Genomic DNA, 22,412 nt, shown 5'->3' with positions numbered 1-22,412 from the left:
ATTTCACTGATGCGACTTTATCGGTGGAGGATGACAAGGGAGGATAAAGAAAGGCTTCGGTGAGACAATAGACCCATTCACCAACAGGGCATGATGATTTCGATGGAAGAAGTGTTTTGGTGGAAAAATAAAGGAGGTCACCGAAGCCCGAGGTTTCTTCGAAATAAAACCCAATGGATAATAGATAGGTATCGGTGAGGAAACAACCATAGTGACCGAATATAGTATTTCGATGAAAGAAGGATACATGCATTGAGAGTACTTATCTGTCCCAGATAATTCATGGAAGGGTCTTGGGCCGCAAGAATATATATATATATATATATATATATATATATATATATATATATATATATATATATATATATATATATATATATATATATATATATATATATATATATATATATATATATATATATATATATATATATATATATATATATATATATATATATATATATATATATATATATATATATATATATATATATATATATATATATATATACACACCAATGAGAGGTTGAATAAGAGGATGGATGACTGAATCAAGGTGAGGGTCTGAAAATGAAAGTTCCCAGATAAGTATATACAAAAATATTAGACGAGGGGCCTCTCCTTGGGCTAAAGGATGGAAGACTAAATGGGTATGAAGGAAAGGAATAAAATCTATGATTGAGATTTGTGTTTTAATGATTATATCCGACCATGGATTGAGCCTAACTACCTGAGTTAAAGTATGGGAGAATAGATATATGGGTATATTTAAACTGAATGTTTGCCTGAGTATCTATATGTAAATACAGGGGGCAAGATGAGGAATAAATAAGGGGGTTAAAACAGAGTTTGGGCAAGAGAAACATAAGGGGATGAAAGGAGAAACATGCTAACGACCACTTAGGACATGAAAACAAAAGAGGGGGTTGCCTTAAGGAGGCACAGATAGGAGATTGATGCCATCGACTCCCAAGTTGGCCAACTCATCCACTCTTTTATTGCCCTCCCTATAAATATGATTAACTGTGAACCTATCAAAATCTTTGCATAAGTCAAGAGCTCTTGACATCAAAGTATTTAGTCTCCAATTAGGCATACTACCTTTCCTCAGAGCATTGACAATTATAGCCGAATCTCATTCAATTTCTAAGTTCTTAACTCCTAGTTTCCTGCATAAATGTAGACCCTCCACCAGGGCCATAAGTTCCGCCCAATTGTTGGTGTTGATGCCAACTGGAGAGGCAAGGGTTGCTAGTTCCTTGCCTTCCCAATTATGAACAACACAACCTATCCCTGCTTGCCCTGGGTTGCCACGGGATGGCCCATCAAAGTTTAGCTTCACCCAACCTTCGCCTGGGGGCTGCCATCTGCATGCATCCCTTGATCGAAGACTTGCAATAGGACCATCACCTACAAAGGGAGGAAAGGATAAGCCTTCCCATCATTTTTTCATCTTTTCATCCCAATAAGTGATAGAGGCATTCTTCAATGTGCCTGATGACAGTCGGTTGTTCATGAGCTCAGTGATAGTTGATTTTATCCTGTTAATGATTCTGGGAACCTCTAGTTTTTCATTTTTAAAGAGACATCTATTTCTCTCCTTCCATAGTTCCCACATAATGGAAGAAGGAAGAGTTGTCCATAAACCTTCAAAGAGACAACCACGTCTGAGGAGAGGCCAAGCCTTGAGCATTCCAAAGATGGTGTGGGGGAAGGTCGCAGACCATTCAAGTTTGTTGGTGAGCCAGATCCAACATTTGTGAGCAAAGGGGCAGTTAAGGAGGATATGATTGGTGTCTTCCTCATCTGCCTTGCAAAGAGGACATCTACTAGAGCCCTCATACCCCATTCTTCTAAATTTGTCGGCAGTTAGGAGCTTGTTCTGAACCGCAAGCTAGGAGAAGATGCCTGCCTTAGGCAGACAGTATTTATCCCAACAAAGTTTCAAGGGAAGCTCAGCCATAGGTCTTATAAATGATTTGGAGATGAGAGAGTACCCATCCTTGGAGTTGTAGTCTCCTCTTAGGGAGCCATACCAGACAAGCTTGTCCTCATTCTGACCTAGGGCAATGTTCCTTGATTTAAGAATTGCCATAAGTTTTTGTTTATCCCTTACCGAGATATCCTCATCTTCCTTCTCGATCCACTGCCAACCAGCCCCATCCTCTGATGGGGAGATATAGTTGTTTAACAGGGGTCCTCTATGAGATTCAAGAAGGATACGAGTAGCACCAAAGTCATGGATATTATCAATAGCCTTATATCCACCCCATGAATCCGACCAGAAAAGAGCTTTATCCCCGGACCCCAGGTTCCAAGTAAGTTTGTATGAGATAATCCTCCTGCAGTCTATCATAAAATTCCATAGGCAGGACCCTCTAGGAGGGTTGGTTTCTCTGAAGATTTGGATAGGATTCCCTCCATTAAGGTATCTGTGGTGCAGCAAGCGAGCCCATTTGAGGTGGGGGGTTCTGAACATCCTCCAGACCAACTTGGCACCCAAGGCTTTGCCCTAATCATGAAGGTTTTTAATGCCAACTCCTCCTTCTTTAGGTTTGCATATCTTGTCCCAGGATATAAGTGATATTTTACGATTGTCATTAACACCTTGCCAAAAGAAAGTCATGAGATGCTTATTGAGCTCTGCAAGTTTAGAAGAAGATAAATGTTGACAAGGGAGCTGGTAAATGGGCATAGCTAACAAGATCGATCTAACCAAGGTTGCTCTACTTGCAGATGACAGCCATTTTCCTTTCCAAGCGTTAATCTTGGACTTGTTTTTATCCACCAAGTTGTCCCATAATTTTGAGGGTCTTCTACCCTTGTCAAGGGGAATGCCTAGGTATTTGCAAGGAAGAGTTCCTTCATTAATCTTCAGGACATTGCTGATCACTTTTCCTAAGGAGGGGTCTATGTTGAACATAAAAATTGCAGACTTTGCCAGATTCACCTCTTGACTCGAGGCTAGCATATAGGAATTAAGGATGCCTTTGAAGGCTCTCGCTTCCTTTACACTTCCCTGCCCAAAAAGCATCGTGTCGTCGACAAATTGCTGGTGCGTAAAGGGAGGGAGGTCGCTGGTAATGGGGATTCATTGGATCCCACCTTCCTCTTTGGCCTTAGAGATGGATCTACCTAGGGCTTCAACCATGATGATGAAGAGGAAGGGAGACATAGGATCTCCTTGCCTGAGCCCTCTTAAGCTGCTGAAGAAACCTTCTGAGGAACCATTAACCAAGATCGAGAATTTGGGGGTGGATATACATTCAAAGATTAGGTTGATCCAGGATTTGGAAAATCCAAAGGCCTCCAAGCATTTGCATAGGAAGCGCCAATCGACTTTGTCGTAAGCTTTGCTTATGTCTAATTTGACTAGCATACTTGGGGCCTTGTTGAGCTGAATCGAATGAATGGCTTCTTGGGCTATAATAACCCCATCATAGATTGATCTATCTCCTATGAAGCCGGTTTGTTCTTCACTAATGATAATAGGGAGAAGATTCTGGAGTCTAGCTGCTAGGGTTTTGGTTAAGAGTTTGTATAGAGTGTTGCAAAGGGCTATTGGTCTGAAGTCATTAAAGCTTTTAGGATTCTCTTTTTTGGGGATGAGAGCTAAGAAGGTATTGTTGATTTCTTTGAGAATCTTACCAGAGTTCCTAATACCTTCTAAGGCGTCCGTGATCTCTGTCCCCATAAAACCCCAACATTTTTGGAAAAAGCTAGTGGGAAAGCCATCCGGGCCTGGGGCCTTATCGGGATTCATCTTCATAAGGACAGATTTAACCTCCTCCTTAGAGAATTTCTTTGACAAGATTTTGTTGTGGTCATCGTTAATGAGTTTTGGAAGATTCTTGATAATATTGAGTTGGCCTCTGAGGTTGGAGCCTTCAATATTGTTTAAGATTTTATCAAAAAACCTTACTGCCTCGGAGGCAACATCATCCGGTTCAGACAAGATGGAACCCTGACAATTCTTAATTTTAGAAATTCGATTGACCCATCGCCTTTGCTTAGTACTATTGTGGAAATTTTTCAGATAGTTATTATATGTAACATTTGAAATGTATTTGATTTTAGATGTTGCGTAAAATGTATTGAATATGGGGGGTCCCGAGAAACAAATAGATTTAGATTGTTGGATTGAAAAGAGGATTTAGGTTAACCTTGGAAGTTTGTATTGAAGCTAAAAAAAATGCTTTGGTAGGGTTTCGCTATTTTTTCCTGCGGACTTTTTTTCATCGGCATAGTTGATCGCATAATACAATCTGTGTAGAATTTTGAGGTAAGTCGTTTGCCGTTGTTTGGTAAATCAGATTTCGTTTCTTGAATAGATTGAAGGCAGCTGTATGCAGACTGGTTTTTGTTTGTGTCATTTGAAAAAATCTGCTTTGGTAGGGTTTTGTAAAATTTTCCTGCAAGCTCTGCCCATTTTTTCTCGTCGGCATCGTTGACAGCAAGACACAATTTATGCAGAATCTCATTTAAGTCACATCGACCAGTACTCAGTGAAGTCATATGCTAATGTTTTCTGTACTTGCACATGCTGGTGCATCAGTTGCACTTCTCCAACTTCTTTGACATATTTCCCTCTCATCGATGGTTCTTTCTAAAAAATTTCGCTTCAACGACATTTTTTTTAATGGTCTTCAAGTATACAATTAATGTCTTCCATTAGCCTCGTCTTATGCACACAAATCAATGACTTTAATTACGCGAGAATTACAAATGAGATCTTCAAGTGGTTGAGCCTATTCTTTACTTGTTTTCACTCTTTTCATTGATTTTTAAGGCTTTCTCTTCTACCCTTAATGCCATCTCCTCCTACTTAAATATCCTCTTCACCAAGGACTTACCCATTGCTAACAGACATTGGTTTGCTTCTCCTCGTGTTTTTCTTCGACTTCATTATGGGCACAATCTCTAGCGCATATGTTACCTCTTTTCCAAGCCTCATAGAGCATGTCCACTTACTTTCCATCGAGTTGTAATAAGTTGATGATATGAGATTTCCACAGTCCGCAGAATTTTTTTGTAATAACTTAATGCTTCAAAGGATTTATCATCTTTCCCTGTTTTAGCAAGTTATTTCCTTTTCTAATCTTTGCATTGAGCCCTTTGCTTTTCTTCAGCTTTTTCTCTTTTATTTAAGGGGTCCATCTCTTTCTACTAAATGATATTTTATTTCCACCAAACTTGTTGATCTTCACCATTTTGATTCATGTTCACATCTTCGGCTTTCCCAGATTTTATTCCCCCTCTTTCAATGTTTTCACCAAATCAGGGTATTCTTTGATTAGCTTGGTGTGTGCAACTACCAAAGCCCGTGGATAATATTAGATATTAAAAGAGGCGAGAAAATCAGCTCCTATTTCATTTTATTTATATATTATATTTTATATGCATTCAAACTTGATTTATATTTATCATCATTTGACAGTAAAATATTTCATACCATGCACTATGATATATCTTGATTACATAATGTAATTCTGACCTACAATTTTGGACCTGTATTGTATTTGTAATTTGTAGAATATATTTATCTCAGTTGATTTTTGCAATAGATAAATAGATGTCGTCTTTAATTTTTCATAAAAATTGTTTCATTTCTTTCTTAGAAAAGAAGCTGAAACATCTTCTTTTGAAGAAACAACTCAAGACCACTTTCCATCATTTCATGCCTGTTCCCAATAAAAGGGCCATATATCTACAAGCCTGCAAGTGCCCTACCAGTGTTGGTCATTCTGAGATCGGTATTGTGACTGATAATGAATAGCCACTGCCAAATACATCTTTCTATTTAAGGATTTAGAAGGTGGAAAACTCGAACGTATAATCACTAAAGCGTGTACATAATCTCACAAGCAGCTATTCTCCTCATCAGAAGGGTGTAAGAATTACCATGTCTGGATGACTTTATAAGCAATGTTTAAAGTCCAAGATATGTATCAGTACCATTACACACACCCATCACATGAGTTGGCTGGACTTAATACGATACAGTGGAGACTCTCTAGGACTTTAAAAAACTGGCGAAGTCCCAAGCTGACTTAGAGGCCATGAGCATCTCAGCTACAAATCAGTTGACTCATCACTCTAAAAATTAGTATTGTACAAGATAATATGCAATGTATGCAGGATGAGATTTTCTTCAACGTTTAAAAGAATTCATAACACACAGTTTTGCTCTCGTCAAGCCTAACACTCAATCGAAAACTGTAGCAAGACATGCAATCCAAACATAAATCTTAGAAGAAAAATCCAAAAATGGCTCTCAAATTACATCCTGGTGCTTCCCTTTGGCTATTTGAATATATTTGCACTTACACATCTTCAAATGGTTATATGGCAGCCTTAGCTAAGCCTCATTCTCCAATTAAAAATCTGAATCAATAAAAGTAAAACTGACCAAATCCCTTATGTTTACTACCACAACATATATTGTTTAGCCAAGATTTTTCTCATGATTCAAGTATTTCATATAAGTGGATTGTCATCACTGTCTCAATTTTAGCTCAGTTCCACAATGGAGATGCCTTTAAATTACCAGATGAGATCGACATTATTCAACATGCAAGGTATTTATTTGCATTTTACTGGCTTCTGTCTGCACTGAATTTTCAAATGAGCTGCACAATCACACCAATAACCCCTTAATGAGCTAGATAGCAATTGGGTGATGGGAGAATCCTTTAAATTGGTGATGAAAATGCTAATGAATTTCATAAAGCCAACATAATTGCATCCAAAATCAACAACGAATGGTGGGCTATGTTTTCACCATATTAGAGGCTTTGCATCTTCTAAAAGGATAGAAAATATATAGTTATTGGTTTCAGCTGAACTGGTGACAAAATTAGTGGATTTCGTGGACAAAAATGATTAATTGGTGTATCCATCGATTGGATATAGCTGGAGGAATAGGTTTGAGAGGAATGCTTAGTTAAATACTATTCTTGAAATTCTATGTTAATTTTTAATTGTATTATACTAATTAATGTTATTTTGCTTTGGATTGCATAAGAATATAGCTTATAAATGAAACCGATGTTATCACTTATGGTTTTCCAATTACTAAAGTCACAGTGAATTTTTGTCAAAGCTTTTTTCTCAGTTGAAGTCTTTTGTGGGCAGAGGAGAGAACTTGGATTGTTAGAGAGGCAACGCGCATATCAAATCAACTCAGCAAATATGAAGGTTTTTATTTTTGTTTTAATCTTTTTGTTTTCAATTGTATCGTCTTATTTGTTGTAACTTTTCTTTTTTTTTGTTTGGTTTTCATTGGGATGAATGCAGTTCAATATAGCAAATCCCACCACTGGATGCCAGAAAAAGCTCGAGATAGATGATGACCAAAAGCTGTGAGTATACATAATTTTTGAAGTTATTCTGGTATTTTAAAGACTTCATTAGGATCGTGAATTGACCCTATAGTGTAGCGTATCCATAATATAGTGGGAGGGTACCCTTCTCAATATGGAGGCAGAAGAACAGAGAACCATCATGGCTTGGAGCTTGTCTCTATTGTTGAAATGTAAATGCCTCAAAATTTCGTCTTGTGAGGCCCAATATGATTCTTTTGGCTTTTGCTGCATTGCTTTGAGAACCCCAAGGATTCTGGCGTCATACTTAATGATAATGTCTCTGTTGTGGTCACCACTTACTCCTCATCTAGCCTTTTAGCTAGATTTAGTTTGCATGCAGTCTTATGCTATCGATGACTTATTCCTACAGGATATTTTAGGTCTCCTAGGGACTTCATTTTGATCCCCATAGTCAGGGGATTAGTAGTAAATTATAGGGCATATATCATATTATTTTGTCAATTAGCTAGGGGCATTTTATGTTTTGCATGAGTATGAAATGGTGAATGTGTATCTATATAATAGGCTGCGTCATATGAAATTTGATGATGAAGTTAGGATATTTATGTTAATATTCTTGGTTTGGTTTTTTTATGTGTTCTGTTTGAGAATGATGGTTTCTGTGAATGGGTTTGTTGCAGATATGTTTTTAATGTTAATTTCTAGTTGCTGTTTTATATGCAACTCCACTAACTCAGTCTCATGGATGCCTGTGGTGGAAAGCTTGTAGGCTTTCTCCATTTACTTTATACACAGGCTGGGAGAGGTGTAGATTATGTGTACCTAAATCGCTACTAGATTGTTTTTTTTTCATCTTTGATGTACTGTTGAGCTTAACATTGTTTGCTGGGGCTTGGATTCGTGTGTAACAAGTCATTTTGGTCAACGGATTGGTATAAAGTTGCCTTCAACAATGTTGTTGAATGAGTTATTTCAGCTTTTACTCGTTAGTTATACAGATTTAGGGTCATAAAATAATTGCTATTGTAATGCAGGGAGTTGTCTCCATTCTGTTTATTATCATGTCTTTTCCGGATAGATTTGACATTAGACTTGAGATATCATTTACATGTGACATGGGTTTAGATAATTTCAGTGTGTCATATATCATTTACATATGATATGGGTTTTGATAATTTCAGAATGACATATCATTTACATATAATATTGGTCTGGACAATCTCAGAGGGTGCAGAAATAAATGGGTATCATATTGTTGATATTATCCGAAGCTTGTATTAAGTCTTGTTCTTTTGGTATTGTGTATGAACAGGCGTGCCTTTTTTGACAAGAGGCTTTCACAGGAGGTCATGGGTGATTCCCTGGGAGATGTATGTACCATTTATTTGGTTATTGTTATGAGCAACAAATCTTTGGCTTCTATTAGTGTTGTTATGATTTCTCATGCCTGTTTCTCGAAATTTTCAGGAGTTCAAGGGATATGTCTTCAAGATTATGGGAGGCTGCGATAAGCAGGGTTTCCCAATGAAACAGGGGGTTCTTACTCCAGGCCGTGTCCGGCTCCTCATGCACCGAGGTGAAGTTCCAGATACAAGATTTCCTATGTAGAGTTCACATTGTTGATTCATACCAATAATGTGATGGTTTTGTTTACAGGCACCCCCTGCTTTCGTGGATATGGAAGGCGTGATGGAGAACGCAGGCGTAAATCTGTTCGAGGCTGCATTGTCAGCCCTGACCTTTCTGTCTTGAATTTGGTCATCGTGAAAAAGGGTATATTGCTTATTTCTGTATTCAATTGTGTAATTGGCAAGTTTTCAAAGTTGTTGATTTTTATGGAAGTTATAGCATCTTCCATTGAAATCTTTTTGCAGGAGAAAATGATCTTCCAGGACTCACTGACACGGAAAAGCCAAGAATGCGAGGGCCCAAGAGGGCTTCAAAGATTAGAAAATTGTTCAATCTTTCCAAGGAGGATGATGTCAGAAAGTATGTTAACACATACCGCCGAACTTTTACATCTAAATCAGGTTAATAATCTTTGCCCTATCTCCATATGAATTTCCTTTTTAATTTTGGTTTCTGTGCAGCAAAGAGGGTTATTTTTGTTTTCATCAGAATAAATTGGGTTTGAAAAAGCAGGTATGGTAATTGATAAAGATTTGTTTGTTACCTATTTTTATGCCAGGTAAGAAACGGAGCAAGGCTCCAAAGATTCAGAGGCTTGTAACACCATTGACTTTGCAAAGGAAGCGCGGCAGAATAGCTGAGAAGAAAAAGCGAATTGCCAAGGCCACGTCTGAGGCAGCTGAATATCAAAAGCTACTCGCTTCAAGGTTGAAAGAACAACGTGAACGCAGAAGTGAGAGCTTGGCCAAGAAGAGAGTAGCATCCCGCCTTTCTGCTGGATCTAAACCATCAATTGCCGCATAATAGTTTTGTCGGTTTCTTAATGTTGTTGAGGCTATAGTTATAAAAGGCATTGCAGACTAAATGCAATGGCAAATTGTGGGCAGAGGCAAGCAGTAGAACTTTAGTTGTTGGCTACTCTTAGTAAACATTGGTTTTGGTGTGACGATGAAAGCTCCGTGTTGAGAGTATTTATAGAAATTGTTGTCATGAAAAACACATTTTCTTGCAATTATTGTGTTGCATTAAAGAAAAATTCTGTAGTTATTATATTTATCTTTGTTTTAGTGTTTTCTAATTATGATGTATGCCAATGCTACATTTGGAATGATCGAGGTTATATTATCAGAAGATCTGTGTAGTTCTTTTGGTTAATGAAAATGTTAAGTGCATTGTATATTTCAAGAATCTTATCACATGTTCTCATGCTGCTGATCAAGTGTAATTTCTGTTTAAAATTAAGCAGCTAAATTTTTTATTCAGGGGAAAAGATAAATTGGAACCTCGTCTTATTTAAGTGGATAAGCAGCTAAATTTTTTATTCAGGGGAAAAGATAAATTGGAACCTTATCTTATTTAAGTGGAGAAGCAGCTGCCTAAAATTTAAAAATAAGCTTTGAAAAAAAATGAGGGGCTGGAAATAAGCAGCACCGTTTATTGAGAAAATTGACACGTAGCTCCACATTTTTTTTCCCCTTTTTTCTATTTGCTTCCAGTTTCTACTCCAAAATTTATGTGACAAATTATTCTTTAAGATTTTTTTTAATGATGTAATTTAAGATGACTGCATATTTTTCAAGCAACAAAATTTAACATTCATGGTGCGACCAGCTCCACAAGTTTCTGGTAAGAAAATTGAGCAACAGCTGATAGCCAAAATAAACTAAGTAGCTGTATGGTGACTTGCTCTTAACCACACTAGAAGTAAATATTTTAAGGTTTTGGCGTATTACTAAGAATTGGTCCTTTAAGTGGCTTGGATTTTGAGGGGGGAAGAAATCTCAAGTTGTCTAAATTTGTTTTGGTTAATTGTTTTATGTTGACCCAATTTTTTTTTTTATGTATTTAAAAAAAAAAAAAATTTATTGTGTCTTATTTGTGCATGTATAAACATTCATTATTTTTGTAGAGGAAGGGATTTGCTACCTTTAAGATGACAAATCTCAAGGAACAAATTTACCCTTGTGCTACCTCACTTTAGTGATGCTCAGGTGAGCGAGGGGATAAAGATAATATAAATCAAGCAACTAAACTAATGTATTGATATTGCTAAATATCATAAACATATAATAGAATAAGAAAATTCAAATCATGATAGAAGTATATAAATAGAAAGTAAATTTTACCACAAGGCTAATCCAGTCTTTGAATATAATAGAATAAGAAAATTCAAATCATGATAGAAGTATATAAATAGAAAGTAAAATTTACCACAGGGCTAATTCAGTCTTGGATTTTTGACGCCTACGCACAGGGGGGATGTCTGGGCGCCGCGTTGTTTCTACACATAAACATCCGTTTTGGTGTTTCCACTGCTACAAATCCTGCTTAATGGAGGAAAATTCTTATTACATGAGATGCAAAGATAAATGATAGTGCAATTGAACAAACCTTGCTTAGTGGAGGGAAACCCCTATTGCATGAGATATAAAGATAAATGATTTAAATGCGTTTAGATAATAGATGCATTCAATGAATGCTGCATTAAGAGTAAATAAGATAAGAGAGAAGACAAAGTGTTTTAACCAAACCCCTCTCTTGAGATAAGAGTGTAACAAAGCTTGATGTAATCTTGCTATTGTGAGAGATCTAAGAGTGTGATAGTGATTTTAGGGAGCTCAAGATAAGAAAAGCGCCAAGGCAATTTTTTGAAAGCCAAGAGATCACCCAGAGAGACATAGCTAGCCAGAGAGAAAAGAAAAAGGGGGAAGCCCCCATGAGCAAAAGGATGGGCTTTTAAAATTGAATATAGGTGGGAGTGATCGTTTTGGACGTGCCCAAGCCAAGGGACACGTTAGCGCGTTGCATGGACGTCTGCGCCCAACATGGACGTCCAACCAAAGATGATCCCAATGGGAGTCTTAGGGTGATTGGTGACACTTTGTCTTTAGAGGCCATGATTTCAAAATGATGAAATCTCAATCATGATCCTTGTTATAAATACATCGGGTACAATGTGCAAGTGTCATAATTGCACGGGGCATAATTTATGACAATACAATTTTTTAAATTTTTACATAATTTCAAACATGTATTGGGCATGATGTTAAAATTAAATTTTAATGACCCTTTTACATAAAATAATTTATCCTTAAACCTAATTGTAAAGCGGAAAAATCGAACCCTAGTTGTTCTCCCCTCCCCAATCTCCAAGGAGAGAGAAGGGAGAGTCACTAGGGTTGATGGTTTTCACTTAGGAGAGACTTTACATTCAAAAGAGGGGTTGAAACCCACAAGATCCAATCCCACACAATGCAAGATTGGATTCTAAATGAGTTTCAAGGGTTGTGACATCAAGGATACCCTCTTTTGTAAAGAATGTAGATAGAAAGATTGAACTAGGAATGCATGTAAAGTAGGAAAGATTCGCTTATAAGCAGAGATAGGAATATGGGATGAAGCTGCGGACCTGGAATTAGCAGTAAAATGTCGAGACGGTGCTGTTCTGCAAATTTGAGCGAAAGTTGACGGGACGATGGCGCCCGGCATGCACACGGTCCTCCAAAAAATCCACGAAACGAAGGGGGATCTGTTCGTCTCTGCACAAGGATTCCAGATCTTCAATTACAGCCGCATACCTGCAACCTACACACAGAAAAGAGAGGACGATTGGGGGGTTAGGGATGAGGGGTTTGCCTTTAGGTCAAACCCCGGGTTTGGAATTAACCAAGAAATGAGAATGTTGTAAATGTAAATGTTTGTAATGTAAACAAGTACTGATACCTTGTTGTAAGAATGTTTGTATTCTTACATGCGAAGGTGTAATGTATGTAGTATGTTGTATGTTGTATGTGATCTCCTCTTCAATAGTTGAATCCTTGTCTTGGATGCAACACTTAGCCTTGAATGGAGACTTAGAATGCTCAATTGCTTGAAGGAATGCTTGAATGCTTGAATGTTTGAATATCGCTTCCGCCTTTTGCACACATATGTCTTCTTCTCCTTTTTTTTTGGAAGAGGAAATGTAGTTTATATACTTGTCAATTAGGGTTGATAGACTGATTTTTCCAACCTTAGGCCGACCAGGAAACATTATTTCCCGAATTGCAAACTTAAAGACCCGATGCCCAAAAGAGGCCAGGCCCAAAATAGGGCCAGGGACCAGGGCGCTGGGCGCCATGGTCCCACCTCCTGGGACAGCAGGGTGCAAGGAGGGATCAGGCCAAGGTGCAGAAAATGCAGTTTTTGGTGTTGTAAACAGGTTTCGGGGTCTCCATTCAGGTTCAACGTTGCGCCGCCATCGTGAAGACCTAAATGCAGTCGAAATTGCAAGTGTCGCAATTTTAGGAGGCTACACTAATTTTTATTCATTCTTAAATTTTCACTTGTCTTTCTCATTGTGGGATGGGAAAAAATGTGAACAAACTGCCATGAAAACTTGTATGTAATTTTTGTGTTGTGTAACTGCCATTCTAGTGGCTTATTGTATGTAATTTAAAATGATCTCTTTAATACTCAACTTTCTTGTTTTATGAGGGGGCACATTGATTTTGTATTTGCTAGATGTTCTCTTTTCCTTATTATTTTCCACCATCACTTTCTTTGAGGGACTTAAATAAATATTGTTATACTATGCTGTACTTGCAAGAAAACATGTTAAAACTTGGTTACAAATATATAATTGTATGTATGCAAAAAATTATAAACATATAATTTCATGTATAAATTATTTTTGTTTGCACAACTCAATACATAGAGAATGTATCTCTAAAATAGCTGAAGTGTATGCAAAACATTATTTTGACAAAAGCACATCTACAACACATGGTAAGTTTGTGGAGGCAAAATCATATATATTGACAATAAATTAATTATATCTCATTTTAAATTTGCATGCAATATTTGTGAATATAAAGCTTATTTTTTGTCCTATTTTACCAGAATATAAAATTTGTAGATGCAATTGCCTCTTTTATATATATATAGTTTCACTCTTGATGAGGCGTTATTAGAATTTGTATTTTAATAACTTACCATCTTTGTCAATTTAGGTGATGTGTAAAGGCTATCTGTAATTGGCAGCTAAATACCTTACTCAAATAGTCTTTATACTCCTCATTATCCTAAAGATATGCTTATGTTGAATTTAAATCTAAACCATAAATTTTTTTTTAAAAAAACAAAAAAACAAAACAAACTATTTGAAGTATCAGGTTACAAAATTTTGGAAACAACTTGTCTATTCTACTGAAATGAACCTATGATAATTATTCAACATTTTTTTTGGTAAGAAAAACTCAGTTATTTGGATCTACGAACCACAGAAAAAAGAGCCTATGCTCAAAGAATGACAATATTCAAATGTGCAAATCTGCCTGCAACAAAGAGCAACCTTGCAAAACAGAGAAACAAGAGGCATAATACAGAGGAACACCAACATGAAGAAACACAACCACACTGTAGACGTTGGAACACACTCACTAAAATGACTCAAAACCTGGTAAATTTTCCTTAATATCATCTTGAATAAGCTTTATAAAGAACTTAGAGAATGAAAAAAACCAGTTTGTACCACACAAACCAGCCCCGTCCAACAGTCCCACCTCGAAATTGGCAGCCCAATCCACAACTCTATTGCTATCCCTGCCAGTGTGGGTTAAAATTATCTCAGGGGTTAAGGAAGTGAGAGGCCAAGCTTCTCTACAATGATAACATTCAATTTCCAATGGTGTGAGGAATCCCCTTTCATAAGATCAATAATAAGCTTCGAATCTTCTTCCATCCATAGCCTCTCCCAATTAAAATTTCTGGCTATCTTAAGCCTAGACCAGAGAGCTCGAGCCTTGACAACATTATTAGATGCTGCACCAAAATCCTGTGAGAACCAACCAACAGGTTGTCCAAGACGATCTCTAAAAATTCTACCGCTGCCAGCCCTGCCCAAATTCCCTTTAGTAGCACCGTCGAAGTTGAATTTGACTTAGTTGGCACGAGCGCATTGCCACAAATTGTTCTGAACTTCGCAATTTAAATGTAGGCCAAGCATCCACTCATGCTTTCTCCTCCTCTCTTACTTGCCAGTCAACCTTGTTATGAACATTACCTAATCTAGCCATTGAAGACTCCACAATGTCCCAAATCCTACTAATAGACATTTTGTTGTCTTGAAACACTGTACAGTTTCCTTCTAGCCAAATTTTCCATACAATAATAGCAGGAGCCATATACCAAATTAAGTGCAGGCCGAGACTAAATTTTTTGAAGTTCCAACAATCTAAAATACAAGGGAGGTCATGAGGCATTGACTAGACAAGACCCCACCTTTGGAGAAAAATATCCCATAGATCTGAGGCAAAACCACAATGAATGAAAAGATTTTCATTGTCCTCACTGTTTTTACTCCATAATTTACACATGGAGGACCCCTATGTCCCAATAATTGCAATCTATCCCAGGACATAGATCTACGCTTCCAAGCCACCCACATGATGGAATTGGCTTTAAGAAAACCCACCTTGTTCCAGATCAGTCTAGAAACCTTCTTGTGCATCTCATTCTCTATGGAACAAAAAATTATAGTGCGAATTTGACAGAAACAAAACTGTTGGCACTCCCCTTCCATGCCCTTCCATCCTCTCTATTGGAAATAGGCTAATCTTCAATGTTTAATTGGACTTCCTTATTGGCATCAATCATCGCTACCTTTGATCTATAAGAGTGCTAGAAATATAATCTTTAGCAAGCTTCCCAAACCATGGTTCCATCTAATAAGAAAGGATGGAAATGCAAGTTGTTTTTTAAAGCACGCTTATTAGCCCAAATTTCTTTCCAAAATCTAATCTTATTACCCTTGCCAATCTTCCAAGATAAAGTGTAATGAGAAGATTACAACAAACCCTTTATAAATTCTAGATACTTGAGCCTAAAGGTAGAACAAAAGTTGTGTCAAACAGATTCTTCAGATCCCTCTAAAGATATTTAGCCTACAAAATTGAACTCAATAATTTGTTATTTCTTCATAAATTGTCTAGGCAAGTTTGGCACCAAGAGCCACATTTGGCTACTTAAGGTTCTTGATACCCACATCGCCAAAACTCTTCAGTCTGCTTATATCTTTCCAACTCACAAGATTACACTAAAAAGAAGTGTCAATGCCTCTCATGAGAAAATAACTTTGAGTATTATCAAGGATCTTAGCAACCTTGATGGGGATATGAAAAATTGACATCACATAGAGTGGAATCGATGCCAAAGAAGACTTAATCAAGCTGATCCTACTAGCTATAGATAACCAATGACCTTCCAAGAAGTCAACTTGTCATGAATCCTAGACACTACCTTCCCCATTCTAATTTAGAGGTTCTTTTATCAACTAGCGACATGCCTAAGTAGATGCTAGGAAGATGATCCACTTCAAATCCAAGGATTCCTCTCTCCAACGATAGCACAAAGATCTTTAAGATTATTTTTTTTTGGACTTATTGACATTAACTTTGTGCCCAACAACAACCTCATAGGAGCATAAAATTTTCTTGATTCCCCTAACTTCCCTAGTAGTAGCCTCCCTAAACAAAAGGGTGTCATCAACAAATTGGAGATGTGAGAGATCAGTGACACCACAGGATACTTGTAAGCCTTTGATTTTACCCATGTTAATTTCATTCCTAAAAGCTCTACCCAAAACCCCAGCCACAATAAGAAAAAGGAGGGGGAGAGAGGATCCCCCTCAACCACCTACTTGGAAAAACTTAGTTGTAGTGCCATTGACAAAAATAGCACAAGACACAATGGATATACAACTAAAAACCTAGCTACATCGTACCTCACAAAATAATAATTCCAGAGTGAAGCAAGCTTCTTGTCTCAAATTAGATTTGGTTGTAATCACAGTGAAAAGATGTCTTCTTTTGCTAAGAGCATCTAATACTCTATTCTCCTTGCCCTTGATATATTCAATCCCAAAGTTGTATTTACTGAGAAACTTCAACCATTTTCTTTTGTGACCATTGAGATTGGGTTGAGTAAAGATATATTTTCAAGTCTTAGGAGGTTTGTTTTGAAATCAAAGACTTGCCCAAAAGGTAGTGTCTCCACATCTGAAGTGCATGAAATATGGCTACCAACTCTAGGTCACATGATGCATAATCCCACAGACTGTCTATTTGATGGTTATATGTTTGAGTCAGATGGATTATTGAGGTACCAAGGGAGGATGTACATTCTAGATTTAGGAGAGTTGAGGAAGTTGATCTTAGAGGAAATCCACAACACACCTTATTCAAGACACCCAAGAGTGACCAAATTGGTTGCAGATTTGAGATCTTTATATTTTTGGCCAAGATTGAAGAAGGATATCATTCAATTTGTGGCTCAATTCTTGGAGTGCCAACAAGTCAAGGCTAAGCACATGCATCTAGTAGGGCTTTTGTATTCTCATGACATACCTAAGTATAAATGACAAATGATTAGCATGTCCTTTATCCGGGGGTTATCTATGTCAAAGAATAAGCATGATGTTATCTTGGTTGTGGTGGATAAGTTGACCAAGGTTGCACATTTCATTATAGGAATCTTAAGAATGGATCCTTGACTTCAGCTAAGAAGTTTGTCTTGGAATTTTTTTGGTTGCATGGAGTGCCAAAGACGATTATCTCAAAATGTGACACTTGCATGAGTTATAGGTTTTGGATGACTTTGAGTGTGAGTTTAGGAACAAGGTTGAATTTGAGTACAACATATCACCTTTAGATAGAGGGGCAGACAAAGAGAGTGAATCAAGTAGTAGAAGATCTCCTTGAGATGTATTGTATGGACCAATAGTATAAGTGGGAAGAGTATCTTCCATTGATAGAGTTTCCATATAATAACTCCTACCATGCCTCCTTGGGTGACACCATTTGAAGCTCTTTATGGGTGAAAGTGTCATACACCCATTAGTTGGGATAAGGTGGAAGACAAGATTGTGATTGGTCCATATATTCTTATGTAAATTGAGGATTAAATGGGTTGATCAAATAGAGATTGAAGAAGTCATTAAATAGACACAAAATCTATATGAATAAAAATAGGACTTCTAGGTAGTTTTCAGTGGGAGACAAAGTGTTTTTGAGGGTCAAGCCTCGTTAGAGTTCCATAACATTTTGAAAATCATTTAAACTTGCTTCGAGATTTGTGGGTCTACTTGATGTGTTGGAAGTGATTAACCCAGTAGCATACAAACTTTCTTTACCACACGCTCTTGCTCATGTCCATAATGTGTTCCACGCATTATTGCTTAAGCCATACCATCTTGACGCTTCTCATATACTTGATTGACATCCTTTATAGGTTTAGGATCCAGGAGAGATGCTAGTGGAGCTCATCCAAGTTCTAGATTAACACAACGTTAAGTCGCACACTATAGATATTGTTTAGCATAGTGTCCAATGGGACCAATATTTTGTGGATAATGCCACATAGGAGAATTATCGAGAAATAGATAGTTATTTTATACATTTGGGGAATTAAATTACAATACTTTATTTCTAGTTGAGATACTTGGTTGATACGAGATACATGGTTGATACTTTATTTTTCTTATGTGTGATGTATTGATATATTTTTTAGTATATGCGTAATAAGATATTGAGACAATGTCTCTTTCTATTGAGGAAGGATGTCACATCTTGATTGTTGCTACCTTTTCTTTTCCTTATATATTTGATGTGACTATTGGACATCACCTTAGGTATTTGGTTAAATGGTTAATTATATGTGTGTGAATGGTAAATTAGATGGTTAGTTTCAAATGCATAGAAATGAAATAAAAATAAAAATATAAATGATACTAGTTAGCATGTTATGATTATGAATATAATCCTGCATGTGCTTTGGCTATGATTAATGGGATTGACTTACTGATGTGGATTTGAGTGCAATTGAGTGTAGGTACTGTCGAAGACGAGAACTTGTCTAAGGTAGAAGTGTCCTAGCCATTTGGCAACAATATGCATGATAATGTTAGGATTCCCAAAGATACTGAGAGGGGGAGGGGGGGGTGAATCAGTATCTAACCGGTATATAAATTTACTTTACTTAAAAGATGAAAAACATATTAAAACTGTGTACCGGTAAACCAGAAATAATGCAATAAACAAGAATAACAACAACCACATGAGAAGCACACCATAACACAATATTTTAACGAGGAAACTCGGTGTGGGAAAAACCTCGGTGGGATTTGTGACCCACAATATTTGCTTACTGGCCAATAAGGGAATATTACTCTTACAATAGGGGCCTGCACATGCAGGAAGGCCAAGTGCCTAGAGCTCACTGTTCAATTACAAAAGAAGTCACACTGACTTACAAAAGGATTATGAAAATCCAATGTCTTGTACTGCTTCAGATTAGCATCTGCTATGCCAGGTTCAGTACCGGTTTAAGCTCTGCTACATACATAAACCCTTAACCAATAATTCGCATATTAGGTCTGCATAATTTCGCCTATCACCTTCTTACAAAATGATCTACAATGATCTCATACATATATGAGTCATATTACAACTCGCCATGTCGGCTTACAACGATTTTATAATTAATTACAAAATATATTTTAAACAAAATTTAAGTCGGCCAAGGTGCCGGTATCCTTCCTTTCACTGCCGGTGTAGAGTCTATCGGTGCCGGTACCGGTATAATTGTCTTGCCAGTATCATATGATTGCAAGGTTGCCATCAATGACAAAACCTTCAATCACCTACAAATTCTCATTGGAGTGTGCATTTGCCAACAGATAATGCCCAATGTATATGCACACACTCACATAGGAATCATATTGCATCCATGATATTTTTGTATTTTGTGTTTTAATGGTTACATAGTAATGGTAACATGGCGTGCAATGAAGTTATGACTAAGTGATTTTGTATACTTTGCTTGTTTTGAAAATAAGTTGTTAGGAAAAAAAAATCACTACCCTTATTACTTTTCATGCTTACATAATATGTCCTATTTCAAAAAAGAAGAACATTGTCTATACTTTAAATTTCTTCAAAAACTAGGTATATATATATATATATATATATATATATATATATATATATATATATATATATATATATATATATATATATATATATATATCTGTGTGTGTGTGTGTGTACATAAATATATAGATACATATATATGTATCTATATGTATATATACATATACATACATACATATATCTATATCTATATGTATGTATGTATGTATGTATGTATATAGATACATATAGATACATGTGTAGATGTTTAAAATTAATTAATTTAGCCTTTCTACATAATTAATTAATTTAATTATGTTTATCCTTATTCTTCTCAAAATTAACTAAATCAAATTCAATAATTTTGTCACTATAGTCCAATAATTAATTATTTTTCCATTCTCCTAAAGTCATCCAAATTATTTTTTCTTCTATCCAAATTATTAATTCTTCTAAAACTCTTCTTAGTTAATTCATTTTAATTAATTAACTCAATCATGTGATTCCTACAAATCACTTCTTTTATTCCTCACTTAGTCTAATTAATTGTTTTAGAACCATGATTAATATATTCTCTAATTTTATATTCCCCTACTCATTCTCTCTCTTCCTGTCACATCCTCTTAACTTTCTCACTTGCACTCTAATTTCTTATTAGCTCATCTAATTTCAAATCCTTTGCACATTCCCATGCCCTCTCTTCCCAAGGAATTTTTGATTCCTTTTCTCCTTTATTCCTTTTATGCAATCATCTATTTGGGAATTTTTAATTCCCATGTCACTTCCTAAGGAATTTTTAAATTCCTTTTATTCTTCCAATGTGCCTAGGGATCTCTTCCCTATGCACCTTGAGGAGCGCAGAGACAAAAAATGACTTTATGGAAAATCTCTTGGTCTCCACACCATGTCCTCTTAATCCTTCCCATCACTTTCCTTCAATCTCCACCTTTCATTTCAAATTAATCTTAGCCCTCCATTTTGGCCTCCTCCAATTTATAAATTGGAGTCTCCTCCCCTCATTTCCATATCTCATTTTCATGCAATGTTATGTTGCCACTGTGAGCTTAGAATGTTGGCATTATGGATGAATTGGTTATGTGTTGCATTGATATTTTGTCATTGATGTCAACACTAGCTGTTATGGTTGGTTATCGACAGACAAGTTTTGGTTACCAGTAGAAGATCTAGTGTTACCGACATAAGAGACTATTTGTTGGACACTTCCAGCATGTTTGGATCAGTAAAGATGCTCTATGAGCATGCTTTGGTCAGTTGGTATTGGCTTGGTAATCAGATGCTATCATACACTCTGGTAAACCCTTACTAGCACTGGTTTAAGGCTTTACCGACAAAGCTTTCATTGAGGAATTGTGACAGGATGCATAATCGATGTTGGTGCAGCTTCTTCATGGATTTCAGGATGCTGAAGATGTTCTTTGATCATGCTTCAACTGCTTGAAGACATTTCTTTAGCATGGTGGACCCATAATAGGTTCGGTACCTATCTAGGTTATGGACTGGTATCATGCTAACGTGTACTCTACACGTTACCAAGATGATTCGAGATGATTTATGGATTTGTTACTATTGTTTTGATCTTAAGCCGACATGGCATATCATTGTAAATGGAATTATGTAATGATCTTATTGTAATATCTTTAGGTGGCCGACCTAATCGGTTTAGGCCTTAGGGTTTGTATAAATAAGAGGTAGAAACTCTTTGTAAAGTATCATGGTTATTGGAAAGGTCATGATCAATGAATGTAATGTGCGAATATTGTAATATCATTCAGGCAGAAGATTTGATCGATCATTGGTGATTGAATTGGATTCACAAGAGGATTTAGTCCTCCGACATTGAACTTAACCAGGATTGTAATCAGACATGGTAGATGCTATTTCCAGTAGTTCACTCTATTGGATTTTTGTCCATTTATCTTGAGATGGTTGTAGCCTCTCTGTAGCCAGTGAGACTCTTTTGTAATGAGTAGTACACTTTAGGCAGTGTGCCTTCCTGCAAGTGCAAGCCCCTCATTGTAACACATACTTTCTACAGAAGTATCATCTGACTGTGGGTAGGCTTCCCACCGTGGTTTTTCCCTTTCCGAGTTTTCCACATATAAATCATGGTGTTATGTGGTATGGTTGCTTTGCATTGATTATCTAGTTAATTGTTAAGTTGTATTGTTTACCGGTATCTGTTCCTACTGGCATCTGTATTTGCTTTACGGTACTTGATTTGTTTAAGGTTGTATTGTGGATTAAAAGTTATAATCTGTTAACAACTGATTCATGCCCCCCTCAGTTGTTCACCGATTATCCTAACATAGAAATCCTCCTTAGCATCTATATTATAGTCAAATTCCCTCCATACTCATCCATTATCGTCCATCCTCTTATCCACCATGCCATCATTTTACCTTGTTGTTGTGTAGTGGAGAGCATTCCACATACAAAACCAAGAACCAATCCAATCAAGCAAAGGAGGGGCACATCTTTTGCTTCATCAAAG

General features: G+C 36.7%; 1 protein-coding gene across 3 annotated transcripts; it reads left to right on the top strand.

Moving 5' to 3' along the window:
• Window positions 1-4,120: 4,120 nt before the first annotated feature.
• On the top strand, window positions 4,121-10,021 carry LOC131073261 (small ribosomal subunit protein eS6). 3 transcript variants are annotated; one of them, XM_058009668.2, is made up of 8 exons: window positions 4,121-4,282; window positions 7,135-7,197; window positions 7,297-7,361; window positions 8,638-8,695; window positions 8,793-8,901; window positions 8,982-9,098; window positions 9,200-9,355; window positions 9,514-10,021. In XM_058009668.2, exons 2-8 carry the CDS (start codon window positions 7,192-7,194, stop codon window positions 9,756-9,758), a joined length of 756 nt encoding a protein of 251 aa, XP_057865651.2. In that variant the 5' UTR covers window positions 4,121-4,282; window positions 7,135-7,191; the 3' UTR covers window positions 9,759-10,021. The 3 variants fall into 3 exon arrangements, with proteins under 3 accessions (XP_057865651.2, XP_057865653.2, XP_057865652.2); XM_058009670.2 differs by having other exon boundaries at window positions 7,115-7,197; XM_058009669.2 differs by having other exon boundaries at window positions 7,103-7,197.
• The last annotated feature ends 12,391 nt before the right edge of the window (window positions 10,022-22,412 follow it).

The sequence above is a fragment of the Cryptomeria japonica genome, chromosome 2, assembly GCF_030272615.1.
Source record: "Cryptomeria japonica chromosome 2, Sugi_1.0, whole genome shotgun sequence".
NCBI lineage: Eukaryota > Viridiplantae > Streptophyta > Pinopsida > Cupressales > Cupressaceae > Cryptomeria > Cryptomeria japonica.
This window is presented reverse-complemented; position numbering and strand designations above follow the sequence as displayed.